Source organism: Elephas maximus, chromosome 18 (genome assembly GCF_024166365.1).
Source record: "Elephas maximus indicus isolate mEleMax1 chromosome 18, mEleMax1 primary haplotype, whole genome shotgun sequence".
Taxonomy (NCBI): domain Eukaryota; kingdom Metazoa; phylum Chordata; class Mammalia; order Proboscidea; family Elephantidae; genus Elephas; species Elephas maximus.
This window is the reverse complement of record NC_064836.1, coordinates 15,728,516-15,741,979: the sequence shown is the minus strand read 5'-3', so window position 1 is coordinate 15,741,979 and position 13,464 is coordinate 15,728,516. Positions and strand designations below refer to the sequence as shown.

The 13,464-nt window shown below is 50.0% G+C and overlaps 1 protein-coding gene across 1 annotated transcript; it reads left to right on the top strand.

Annotated features, from left to right (window-relative positions):
• The first annotated feature begins 5,207 nt into the window (after positions 1–5,207).
• On the top strand, positions 5,208–10,674 carry AVPR1B (arginine vasopressin receptor 1B). Its single transcript, XM_049858309.1, has 2 exons — positions 5,208–6,150; positions 10,352–10,674. Exons 1-2 carry the CDS (start codon positions 5,208–5,210, stop codon positions 10,672–10,674), a joined length of 1,266 nt encoding a protein of 421 aa, XP_049714266.1.
• Positions 10,675–13,464: the final 2,790 nt, after the last annotated feature.

The following is a 13,464-nucleotide window of genomic DNA, read 5'->3' as shown; positions in this document are numbered from 1 at the left end:
TACCAAAAGCCATCTATACATTTAACGCACTTCCGATCCAAATTCCAATGTCATATTTTAAGGGGATAGAGAAACAAATCACCAATTTCATATGGAAGGGAAAGAAGCCCCGGATAAGCAAAGCACTACTGAAAAAGAAGAAGAAAGTGGGAGGCCTCACTTTACCTGACTTCAGAACCCATTATACAGCCACAGTAGTCAAAACAGCCTGGTACTGGTACAACAACAGGCACATAGACCAATGGAACAGAATTGAGAACCCAGACATAGATCCATCCACGTATGAGCAGCTGATATTTGACAAAGGACCAGTGTCAATTAATTGGGGAAAAGATAGCCTTTTTAACAAATGGTGCTGGCATAACTGGATATCCATTTGCAAAAAAATGAAACAGGACCCATACCTCACACCATGCACAAAAACTAACTCCAAGTGGATCAAAGACCTAAACATAAAGACTAAAACGATAAAGATCATGGAAGAAAAAATTGGGACAACCCTAGGAGCCCTAATACAAGGCATAAACAGAATACAAAACATTACCAAAAACGATGAAGAGAAACCCGATAACTGGGAGCTCCTAAAAATCAAACACCTATGCTCATCTAAAGACTTCTCCAAAAGAGTAAAAAGACCACCTACAGATTGGGAAAGAATTTTCAGCTATGACATCTCCGACCAGCGCCTGATCTCTAAAATCTACATGATTCTGTCAAAACTCAACCACAAAAAGACAAACAACCCAATCAAGAAGTGGGCAAAGGATATGAACACACATTTCACTAAAGAAGATATTCAGGCAGCCAACAGATACATGAGAAAATGCTCTCGATCATTAGCCATTAGAGAAATGCAAATTAAAACTACGATGAGATTCCATCTCACACCAGCAAGGCTGGCATTAATCCAAAAAACACAAAATAATAAATGTTGGAGAGGCTGCGGAGAGATTGGAACTCTTATACACTGCTGGTGGGAATGTAAAATGGTACAACCACTTTGGAAATCTATCTGGCGTTATCTTAAACAGTTAGAAATAGAACTACCATACAACCCAGAAATCCCACTCCTGGGAATATACCCTAGAGATACAAGAGCCTTCATACAAACAGATATATGCACACCCATGTTTATTGCAGCTCTGTTTACAACAGCAAAAAGTTGGAAGCAACCAAGGTGTCCATCAACGGATGAATGGTTAAATAAATTGTGGTATATTCACACAATGGAATACTATGCATCGATAAAGAACAGTGACGAATCTGTGAAACATTTCATAACATGGAGGAACCTGGAAGGCATTATGCTGAGCGAAATTAGTCAGAGGCAAAAGGACAAATATTGTATAAGACCACTATTATAAAATCTTGAGAAATAGTAAACCTGAGAAGAACACATACTTTTGTGGTTACGAGGGGGGGAGGGAGGGAGGGTGGGAGAGGGTTTTTTATTGATTAATCAGTAGATGAGAACTGCTTTAGGTGAAGGGAAAGACAACACTCAATACATGGAAGGTCAGCTCAATTGGACTGGACCAAAAGCAAAGAAGTTTCCGGGATAGAATGAATGCCTCAAAGGTCAGCGGAGCAAGCGCGGGGGTCTGGGGAACATGGTTTGAGGGGACTTCTAAGTCAATTGGCAAAATAATTCTATTACGAAATCATTCTGCATCCCACTTTGAAATGTGGCGTCTGGGGTCTTAAATGCTAACAAGCGGCCATCTAAGATGCATCGATTGGTCTCAACCCACCTGGAGCAAAGGAAAATGAAGAACACCAAGGCCACACGACAACTAAGAGCCCAAGAGACAGAAAGGGCCACATGAACCAGAGACCTACATCATCCTGAGACCAGAAGAACTAGTTGGTGCCCGGCCACAATCGATGACTGCCCTGACAGGGAGCACAGCAGAGGACCCCTGAGGGAGCAGGAGATCAGTGGGATACAGACCCCAAATTCTCATAAAAAGACCAAACTTAATGGTCTGACTGAGACTAGAGGAATCCCGGCGGCCATGCTCCCCAGACCTTCCGTAGGCACAGGACAGGAACCATCCCCGAAGAAAACTCATCAGACATGAAAGGGACTGGTCAGCGGGTGGGAGAGAGACGCTGATGAAGAGTGAGCTAATTATATCAGGTGGACACTTGAGATTGTGTTGGCAACTCTTGTCTGGAGGGGGAATGGGAGGTTAGAGAGAGAGGGAAGCTGGCAAAATTGTCAAGAAAGGAAAGACTGAAAGGGCTGACTCAAGAGGGGGAGAGCAAGTGGGAGTAGGGAGTGAGATGTATGTAAACTTATATGTGACAGACTGATTGGATTTGTAAACGTTCACTTGAAGCTTAATAAAAGTTATAAAAAAAATTGCGCATAATAAAAATATGAGCAGCAATTCACAGAAGGGGAAATCTAAATAGCAAAAATATACAGAAAAGTACTCAATATAATCAGTGATCAGGGAAATGTAAAATAAAAGCAAAATGAGATGCTATTTCGCACCAATTGTTGCAAATTTAAAAGTCTGACTACAAGGATGTTGGAAAACTCTCAAATGTATGTGGTAGAATAATAAATTAGTACAACAAATTTAGAGAGCAACATGGTCCTATATAGTTGAAAATTCTAATATTGTATGATCCGCCAGTGAGAACTCCCATGAGTCTGTCAGTTTGTCATACTGTGGGGGCTTGCGTGTTGCTGTGATGCTGGAAGCTATGTCACTGGTATTCAGATACCAGCAGGGTCACCCATGGTGGACAAGTTTCAGCTGAGCTTCCAGACTAAGACGGACTAGGAAGAAGGACCCGGCAGTCTACTTCTGAAAAGAATTAGCCAGTGAAAACCTTATGAAAAGCAGGGAAACATTGTCTGATACAGTGACAGAAGATGAGCCCCCCAGGTTGGAAGGCACTCAAAAGATGACTGGGGGAGAGCTGCCTCCTCAGAGTAGAGTCGACCTTAATGACATGGATGGAGTCAAGCTTTTGAGACTTTCGTTTGCTGATATGTATATATATATACATAAATACTTAACGAATTTGCCAAGAAATGAATGATTGGAAGAAATAAAATGGAGACAAGTATACGCAGCCTTTCTGAGTTTTGCTGTGAAAGGGGAAGAGATTGTAATAGCCAGAAGTGGAGGTATAGTGTCTGAGAAGGGTTATTATTATTATTATTTTTAAGGTGGACAACACTAGAGCTTGTTTGCTGGTAGATGGGAATGATCCATAATAAAAACAAAAACAAAGCCACTGCCGTTGAGTTGATTCCGACTCACGGTGACCCTACAGGACAGAGTAGAACTGCCGCATAGAGTTTCCAAGGAGCGCCTGGCAGATTCGAACTGCCAAACTCTTGGGTAGCAGCCGTAGCACTTAATCACTATGGCACCAGGGTTTCTGAGCCACAATAGAGAGACTGAAAATGATGACCCAGGAGGAGCAAAACCCTTGAGAAGGTGGAAGCTTGGGCTGCAGAGCACAAAAGGAAGATGCCACAGAATTTCATGGGAGAAATGGTGAGTGTTTGAACGACAACAGTCCGGACCAAGTGGACGAGATGAATTGGTAGGCCGTTTAGGAGGTAGAACCTTCAAGAAGTGATCCGAATTGACGGGTGATTGGTGACATCTTAGAGGGGAGCACGCTTTGAATATACGGCAAGGTAAGAGGACTGCCTTTCTGAGCCTGGGACCATGTCATTATTTCTCCTAATGAACCTCTAATCTGTTCTAGGGGAAGTCCCAATAAACCACCTGTCGGTTTAGGGAAAATAGCAGGAATCCCACCACACAAAACCTTCTCTGCCGAGCTTCCTCTGGGTGGGATGAGCTTTACTTTTATTTGCACTCCCAGCACCCAGCGCCTCCCGCAATAGTGGGTGTCAGTCAGTTGGCTGTAATGTAAAAGCTGCCTCTGTACTGGAAAAGCGCACTGGGCTGGGGTCTAGTCCCGCTTGCGGACTCTGTGGTCTCCAGAGCAAATCATGTAGCGCCCGGCGAATGAAAGGCACTCAGGGTAGGCCAAGGGCTGGGGGCGCAAACACCGTCGTCCACCTGCCACCACCCTGAATTTCTCCTCTCCGTCGCCCCTGTCATCGAGCCACCAGCTCCTTCTACCCACCGCCTCTCTCCTGTCACACCATCCTTCCTCCCCACACATGCCCTCACCTTTTCTTCCTCCCTCTGGGACTCCAAGCCCCCTGCCAGTGTGGGCTGACTTTGCTGGGGGCACTGCCTCGCCCGCCTGGCCAACACTGCAGATTCTCGGACCCTTCGCTGGCTAACCGGCAGCCCCGGGGCGGGTGGTGCGCCCAACAGCGCTGCCAGAGGCAGGGTCCCCGCGTGGGTGGGAAGAATGTGACACCCACCCCCGCCACGGCCCGGGTGTGCACCTGTCTGGGGAGAGAGGTGTACGGTTCTAAGAGGTGTCAGCGTGGATGAGTTTATCTGTCTGAGGGTGAGTTAGTCCTGGATGGTGAGCGCTTCCTTTGGTCGCCCGCTTCTTTCCCTCCCATTAGTTGTCCCCGACCCCTTGGCCCCTCCCCCTACCGTCCCCGCTACCCCCCCCCCCCCGCCATCCACCAGCCACCCTTCTCCCCCCGGGCGGGAACCTGTGAGTCTCACCCCGCCCCCCTCTGCGGGAGCCAACCGCTGAGCCGAGGGGCCCCTGCTCTCGGGCTGGAAGCCGATAAAACCCGCGGGGCCCGGCCGCCGCTCGCGGGCCCGGGACGTGCAGGCTCAGCTGGGCTTCCCCAGGCCGTCCCGGACCGCGCCACCGCCGCCGGCGCGCAAAGGAGACAGGCAGGCTGAGGTGCATCCGCTTTCCGCTCCCAGGAAAGTTCGGAGAAGTGAATTTGGGGTGGATTTGAGGGTGGTGGCAGCTCCCCAAGCCTTCTTTCCCCTCCAGAGGCCTCACCTGTAGGGCCTCATCCTTTCTTCCCATCTTGACACCCTGCCTCCCGGACTCCTCCCTCTCTTCTCTCCTGGTTCCCCCTTATTCTCTCGGCCACATTTTCTCCTTTCTTATCTCATTCTCCCACCTCTCTATTCCTGTACCCTTAACTATTTCTACCTATTTTCAAGCCTTCTCCCTGTCATTCCCGCCCTTCTGTCTGTCCAGCTCACACCTTTACCTTGTAACTCCATCCCATCCGTCTGACCTCACCAACCTTCTTCCTCTTCTCCTCCCTGTGAAATCCCACCATGGATTCTGGGCCTCCTTGGGCTACTACCAGCTCCACCCTCGGGGGCACCAGCTCTGTCCCCAATGCCACAACACCCTGGCTGGGCCGGGATGAGGAGCTGGCTAAGGTGGAGATCGCAGTCCTAGCCACTGTCCTGGTGCTGGCAACAGGGGGTAATCTGGCCGTGCTGCTGACCCTGGGCCAGCCAGGCCGCAAGCGCTCCCGCATGCACCTGTTTGTGCTACACCTGGCCTTGACTGACCTGGGCGTGGCACTCTTCCAGGTGCTGCCCCAGCTGCTGTGGGACATTACCTACCGCTTTGAGGGCCCTGACCTCCTCTGCCGGGCCGTCAAGTACCTGCAAGTGCTCAGCATGTTCGCCTCCACCTACATGCTGCTGGCCATGACGCTGGACCGCTACCTAGCCGTCTGCCACCCCCTGCGCAGGCTGCAGCAGCCTAGCCAGTCCACCTACCCTCTCATCACTGTGCCCTGGTTGCTAGCCGGTGTCCTCAGCCTCCCTCAAGTCTTCATATTTTCCTTGAGGGAGGTGATCGAGGGCTCAGGGGTGCTGGACTGCTGGGCCGACTTCCGCTTCCCCTGGGGACTACGGGCCTACATCACCTGGACCACTCTGGCCATCTTTGTCCTACCTGTGGCTGTGCTCACAGCCTGCTATAGCCTCATCTGCCATGAGATCTGCAAGAACCTGAAAGTCAAGACGCAGGCCTGGAGGATGGAAGGAGAGGACCGGAGGACTTGGGACAGGCCATCCCAGTCAGCCCCAGCTGCAGCCATGCGGGGGCTGCCATCCCGGGTCAGCAGCATCAGCACCATCTCCCGGGCCAAGATCCGAACCGTGAAGATGACCTTTGTCATTGTGCTGGCCTACATCGCCTGCTGGGCACCCTTCTTTAGCGTCCAGATGTGGTCCGTGTGGGACGAGAATGCACCTGATGAAGGCAAGTGCGTGGCCTGGGTGGAAGGGGACAAGGTGGAGAAGAGCAGAGAAGGGAGGGTGGGAGGATTAGAATGGGGGCTGCAAATCCAGCGCCTCCCAGGGCCAGGTAGGTAGCAAGTGGATGAAGCAGGTAAGAAAGATAGTGCTCGTCCCATGTGAAAAGGTGCAGCTACAACTCCCATCTAGCTAACTAATGCCACGTGAGTCTCTTTTGTGTAAAATCTCTTGATTTTAAAATCTTGATAACTAATTTAAAAATTTTAAAATACTATGTGGCCCTAACAAAATATGAGCATAGGCAGATTTGGCCAACCAACCACCAATTTGCTAGATGGGCTTTATTTATTTATTATTATATTTATTTATTTTGCCGGATGATCTTTAGAGCTGTAGACCAGTAGAGCTGAAAGGGATCCTCAAATAATCCAGTCCAGGAGGGCAATTCGTGACCTACCAAATGTCTCTCACAGCACTCTTTCCTCCGGTACCTGGGCATGACTTTGGGCTCCTCAATAGCCTCTTCCAAGTAATTAGAGTTGGCACATGACACCCCTGAAACTTCAACTTCAACCCTATCTTAGCTCCCTCAAAACAACAAAAAAAAAAAACCAAACCTGTTGCCATTGAGTCGATTCCAACTCACAGCAACCCTACCAGTGCTGCTGTAACAGGAATACCACAAGTAAATGGTTTTAAAGAACAGAAACTTGTTTTCTCACAGTTCAGGAGGCTGAAGCCCGAAGTCAGGGCACCAGTCCTGGGGGAAGGTGCTCGCCGTCTGTCAACTCTGGGGAAGGTCCTTGTCTCAGCTTCTGCAGCCCTGGCTTTCCTTGCAGGTATCCAGGTGGCATCTGTCTTTCCTCCATTGTGCTTGCTTCTGAGTCTAATCTGCTCTTTTTATTTCTTAGATGTGATTAGATTTGGGGCACACCCTACACGGAAATTGCATCATTAACGTAACAAAGAAAACCATATTCCCATATGGGATTACATCCAGAGGCACAGGAGTTAGGATTCCAACACATTTCGGGGGGACAAAATGCAACCCATAATAAACCCCTTCATTCTGCTGATGAGGAAACCGAGGCTCAGAGAAGAAACATGACTTGCCCAAGGCCACGTAGCTAGGGCGTGGTAAAGTGAAGAGTGTAACCCAGGTCTTCCGTCTCACATCTCTGCCCTGCCCCTGCCCCTGGCTCGAGAAGTGGGGAGGACAGTCCTCCCTCCTAGGTGAAAAACAAAACTCGACCCCCCAAGAGGACTGGGTTCCAGCTAGCACATGGGGGACTTGTTCTGGCCACTTTTCTGGGGTGCGATTGGTGGTCGCATCCTGAGCTTTAGGCCTGCCTGTGGCCTGGCCTTCCGGGGAAGCTTGTTCTCAGGAAGGCAGGGGCTGTGTCAGGGCAGCCCGAGTGTGGAAGCATGAGCTTCTAAGGCTTCTTCCTGCTGCCCTAAGCAGGAGTGGAGTGTGGGGACAAGTGTGTGCCAACCTGTCTGGGTGGCTGTGCATGGGGGGAACTGTGTGCACAGCTCAGGTTGTATCATGGGTACAGCCCGGAACTATGCCCTATACAGTTTCTCTGGAAACTTCCTGAGAAGTTTCTTCACTGACTAGCAGAGCCAGGCTGACAGTTCCCAGCAGCTCGTAGAGTATGCTTTTGTTCCTAACCTCATTTGCTCATCCTAGAAACACTGAAGCCAACATCTTGCTTCTCTGGAGAGGTGAGATTACCGGAAGGCTGTTCATGAAGTTTACACAACCCTGCAAAAGAAGTGCAAAAATCATGCCAAACGGCCACAATACCTTCTTAACCACCTTTTCTACCTCAGTCTGGAGGAAGGCCTATTTGCAATGAACATATTCATTCTAATCAACTGTAGGGCCCTTGGCTCTGGCCAGGAATAGGGAGACAGTTTTCCTAGTGCTAACCACATTCAGCCCTCATGCTAATTAGGGGTGGCCTTCTGTATTTTACATCTGAGGAAACTGAGGCTCAGGGAGGTGAAGACACTGGTCCAAAGTGTCACTGCTAGTAAGTGACAGAGCTGGGACTTGAACCGAGGCCTTTATAGGCCAAGCTTTATTCGCAGCATGTTTTACTGCTAACAATCGCAAACTCAGCTGATGGCACCAGGGGTGAGGTGGTTACGCCCCCTCTTTTAGATGAGCCAATGAGAAGATGGGGATGCTGTCACTCAGCTGGTGGCGCTTTTCCTGCTTGTCTGCTGTGTGCATCATCATGACCCTGTCCTCCAGCACCTCCCCCGGGTGAAGGGATTTACCACTTACCAAGGGCCTCTGCGTAAGGAGGGCGGGAACCGAGTGTCAGCTTGTGGACAGTGTGCTCCCTTAGAAAAATGAAAGCCCTTGGGAGCCTTTTTTTGTTGGGCTGAGATTCATTATTTAAAATTTATTTTTGCAGTACACACAGTTCTCAGCATGCTGGCCTCCTGGCCTCCTGTCCTGAGGCTGGGGTGACACCCTGCCTGTCTCACTACCCCTGTCCTGCCCAGAGCTGTGAACTGAGTTACAGCCATGGCTGTCTGTGGCTGGGCTTCGTGGACCTGCCCTTAAGGGCTGAGAGTGGAGCGCTGAGCTTCTGCGGCTGCTGGTGCTTCCTCTGTGGCACATCTCCAGCCGCTGCATGGGGTCTGGCTCAGATGGGGGCCCAACCAAACACATGCTTCCAAATGTGGGAACTGGTGGAACCCATCTGTCACTGGCCTAAACTGGGCACTAAATATACATCAATGGAGCAAAAGGGGTTAATGCTTATACCAAAGTAACCCCAAGTCTTCTGCAGCCCCTGCGCATTACGTTAACTGGGAAGCAGGGCAGAACCTCAGGCATGCTGAAGGAGGCTGTTTCCTGTTGAAGCTGGTCCCTCTTCCACTTAGAGGTGCTCCTCCCTCACCTTCACTTCTGAGCTGCCCATCCAGGCCCAGGTGCCTTCTAGCAAATGATCTTACCTGTGTCTTCCCTTCCTTTGGGCCATGAGTGGCCACACCTGTGAACACATCACTGAGCAGTGTGCGCAAGGGACCCGTGAATCTGAAGCTTTCACAGTGCTTTACAGAGTGGGCATGCAGGCTTTGCCTTTGACTTTGCTGGCTGGGTGCAAACCACAGTAGGGTGCAAGATCCCCACCTTAGTGCTGGAAGACCTAGGTCAAGCGGTGGTTCTTACTAACTGTGTGGTAAAAATTGAAAGTTTACCACTAAGATTCCTTCCAGCCCTGACATTGCATTCAATGATTCTACAGCCTCCACACTGAAAAGCTAGGTAACCCTGCATGCCTCCACACTGAAAAGCCAGGTAACCCTGTGTGACCCTTGACATAGCTGTAATCATGGTGTATCCAGGAGGAGGCTGGGAGCCATTTCAGCAGCTTGACTGTTGGCATAAGGAGTTTCATTTGGTTTTTGGAAAGAATATTATACCTGGAAGGAATCTTTTCAGTCTTGGTACTCTCACATTTTGACTGCCCAAGAGAGGAATTAGTTTTTCCCTGTAGTAAAGTGCATTCCCCGGGTACAGGCTCCCGAGGACCCAGAGGTGCTGGGGACCGGAACAGGATGCTTGGATACCCTGTACCTGGAAGCTGCTCCTTTGCTGTAGCTGGTGATGAATGCGTGGGTCCCTGGAGGCCACTCCGTCTCCACTGACTGCCCTACCAGGTCCCCAGCCTAGGGTCTTGCTCAGAGTTGGGACTCACAGGCTCAAATGACTAAATGACTGAAGGAGTGGTACTGCCCAGAGAGTTTAAGGACGGCAGTATCCAAAAGGATCTATGACATAAACAGGGATGGGGATAAAAGGGATCTGAGCCTGATCCCATGGTCTAGAATCATGTTTATAGAAGTTGCCTTATCCTAAGTCTACATTCGTAAGGGTATTCAGGGTCTAGGTTTGAGAACAAAGAGTTTCTCCTATTTGGGCTGGTCCTATCTCTGACTTGGAACAAACTCCAGCTCCTACCCTTATCCTATAGTTACAAAGAAAAAATATCAGTGAGATACGACTTTGCAATCTGGAGTCTCAGGTTCAAATCCCAGCTGTGCTACTACGTAATTATAGGACCCCAAGTAAATCCCTTCTCTCTGGGACTCAGTCTTGTCTTCTGTTCAGTGGGGGCCTGCACTCTTTCTCCCAGTCCCTTCTGGCTCTGCGATTGTAAGGCGTCCCATGCTTCTCTCGGCAGATTCGACCAACGTGGCTTTCACCATCTCCATGCTGTTGGGGAACCTCAGCAGCTGCTGCAACCCCTGGATCTACCTGGGCTTCAATAGCCGCGTACTGCCACGCCCCCTGCACCAGCTGACCTGCTCGGAGGGTCCCCAGCCCCAGATGAGCCGGCAGCTCTCCAGCGGGAGCCTCTCAAGCCGCCGCACCACCCTGCTTGCCCGCTCCAGCTGCCCGCCCACCCTCAGCCTCAGCCTCCGTGGGAGGCCTGGGCCTGAAGAGTCACTGAAGGACCTGGAGCAGGAGGGCGGGGAGACCATCACTGAGACGGGTATCTTCTAGGGCCGACTCCCTGGAGTCTGGTCCTGCCCACGGGGTTAGCAGAGGTTCTCTGCCCAACTCAGAAAGAGCTGTGAGGGCTGGGAGGGGGAGGGTTGGGTGAGTGGGAACCCAGTTTGGGCAGGGTATTGGTGTCCAGCTGCCCCTGGGCTCAGAGCTGCCCTCGTTAGCTCCCAATCTCAGATGCTGGCAGTAGAGAAGGATCAAACTGCCTGTGTCCCTGATCAGGGTATCTGTGAACACACAGGTGGCAGGTGTGGTGGAGGACCCAGATCTGGGGAAACCCTAGGATGGTACTGCCTGGGGCCTACAAGTGATGGGAAACCCATTCGAGCTTAATTAGCCCAGCCCAGAGAGAGAAGTGAAAAACTGAGGAGGCCCCACTTGGGACCTGGATATGTGTATGAATAGGTATAGGCATGCATATATATATATATATATATTTTGGTGGAGGGAGGATTGTTTAGTGAAGTGAATGGGTATGTGGGCTTTGCCTGCCTACTCTCACCTGTCTACTGAAGGGAGATGGTCTAATGGAGGTGCAGGGTTAGTACAACACGTGGTACCTAGTAAAACTCTGCAAAAGCTAGCTCTTCTACCCATACCAGCTCCCTTTGCAGGGTGGGAGGTAGGGAGAAAGTATTGCACACCCTTAGTATATACACTGGGGTGAGGGTGGGAAGGGGTCTCAGAGGCATCAGGGATTGGTTACTTCCCCACCCCACCTCCCAGTGATCCAGATTGCACCTTCCTCTGGACTGCACAGAGGAGATGTCCTTTGGGAAACAGCGACTTGATCATGGCTCTGGATTTCCTTGAGGCTCTTCAGAGCTTCCATTATGAATCATATGGATGCTGCGATCAAGTCAGGAGCCCAAGGATTTGAATCACAGCTCTGCCTGTAGATATCTGTATGACCTTGGGCAAGTTACCTCCCCTCTCTGAGCTGCAGTCTCCTCAACTGTAAAACAGAGATGACCTCTAGGGTCTTTTCCAGCTCTAATCCTCCAAACATAAGACCAGAAGTGATGTTACAGTAGAGAAAGACAAAGGACGCTCTAACCAACCAATGCTTTAACCAATTGTTGGATTTTTTTCATGACAATGACACTTACACCCTTGGACATAATTCTGGTGTCTGTGGGTCCTGCCTTGGCCATGCTGTCCACTTCTGCCCTTGATTCTATGATGTCGAATCCTTCTCCAAGGCTGGGAGGGCAAGGATGGATCTTGGGCCTTGCCCTGTTCTTCCTCATTACCTCCAGTGGGATTTATGCGATGGAAGAAACCACGCCCCCCTTAGCCCCCCATTCTGGCTGTAATATAGGAGACAGCCTTGACGACAGGAAGAGCACCAGCTGAGAAGTCAGGAGACCTGGGTTCTGGTTCTGCCACCACCACCGACCAATATCATTAAAATGCTGGCTAACCTTCACTATCTTGGCTTTACGGGTCTAACAGGATCGTGGATGTAAAAGCAGTTTATAAATCCATGAGCTCTATACTAAGTAAACCCAGTTGTTGTCGAGTCAGCCCCAACTCATGGCAACCTCATGTGTGTCAGGGTAGAGTTGTGCTCCAGTGGGTTTTCAATGGCTGACTTTTTGGAAGTAGATCCTCAGGCCTTTCTTCTAAAGTATCTCTGGGTAGACTTGAACTGTCAACCTTTCGGTCAGCAACTGAGCACGTTAACCACTTGCACAACCCGACAACTGCATACTAATATAAGGGATTAGTAATCTAATTAAGAACTGCTGCGAGAAGCTGTAGAAACAGGTTCATTCTGTGCCCCCGTACCTGCGGAAGATTTAGGAAGTGCTTGTGGCTTTGCAGATCCTTCTTTAAGAGGCCGCTCAGCTCTGAGAAATCTCCTTAGGCTTCCTTAAAGGAGAAGAGCCCAAGCTGAGTGTTACAAGTGAGCTCAGAGCCCAATGCTGTTCAGTGCTAGAGAACTGGAGAGAGGGACAAAGGCCTCTAATGGGGCCAAGGCTCAAGGCAGGCTGGAGGACCCACGGCCCTCTCTTCACTGGGCTCTGGGGCCTGTGTCAGCCTCTGATGTCAATCTCTTCCTCCCTGTCTATCTGCCCCTGTGGAGCTGGGCTTGGGAGCCACCCAGACCAACTTGAGCTGTTGAATATGCTCCTTCCCCTGCTTATGTAAGGCCCTCCTTTCTTCAGACCACAGTTTGGAGCCCTGATGCCTATAGGAGGTGCTGAGTGAATCTTGTTCATTGTGATAACTGGGAGATAAAAGGGATAACAGCCTTGGACCCCAAAGACCTGGGCTTGAGTCCAGGTCCCACCTCTTTTCTACTCGTATGAAGTAGGGCCAGTTGTCCAATCTCTTTGAGCAACAGTTTTCTCATTTGTTAAATAAAAAGAACATTACTTGCCTTCTTGGGAAGAATTTGTAAGACTCTGTAGACTATAGAATGTTCTACTGATGTTAAAAAACCAAAGCCAAACCCACTACCATTGAGTTGATTCCAATTCATAGCAACCCTATAGGACAGATTAGAACTGTCCCATAGGGGTTCCAAGGTAGTGATCTTTATGGAAGCAGACTGCCACATCTTTCTCCTGTGGAGCAGCTGTTAGGTTCGAACCACTGACCTTTTGGTTAGCAGTAGAGCACTTTAACAACTGCACCACCAGGGCTTCCTACTGATGTTAGAGAAGATAGTGATAGCCTGTCTACAGATTGCAGCTGACAGGTGACTTCCAGGGCACTGGGCCCCGGAGAGTTTACAGTTCCAAGTGGAAGAAAAGGAGCCTGGGAATCAAGGTTCGCCAA

Coding starts and splice junctions, on each gene's coding strand:
- AVPR1B (XM_049858309.1), top strand. CDS start 5,208: ATGGATTCTGGGCCTCCTTGGGCTACTACCAGCTCCACCCTCGGGGGC. Junction 6,151..10,351: donor CGAGAATGCACCTGATGAAG/GCAAGTGCGTGG, acceptor TTCTCTCGGCAG/ATTCGACCAACGTGGCTTTC.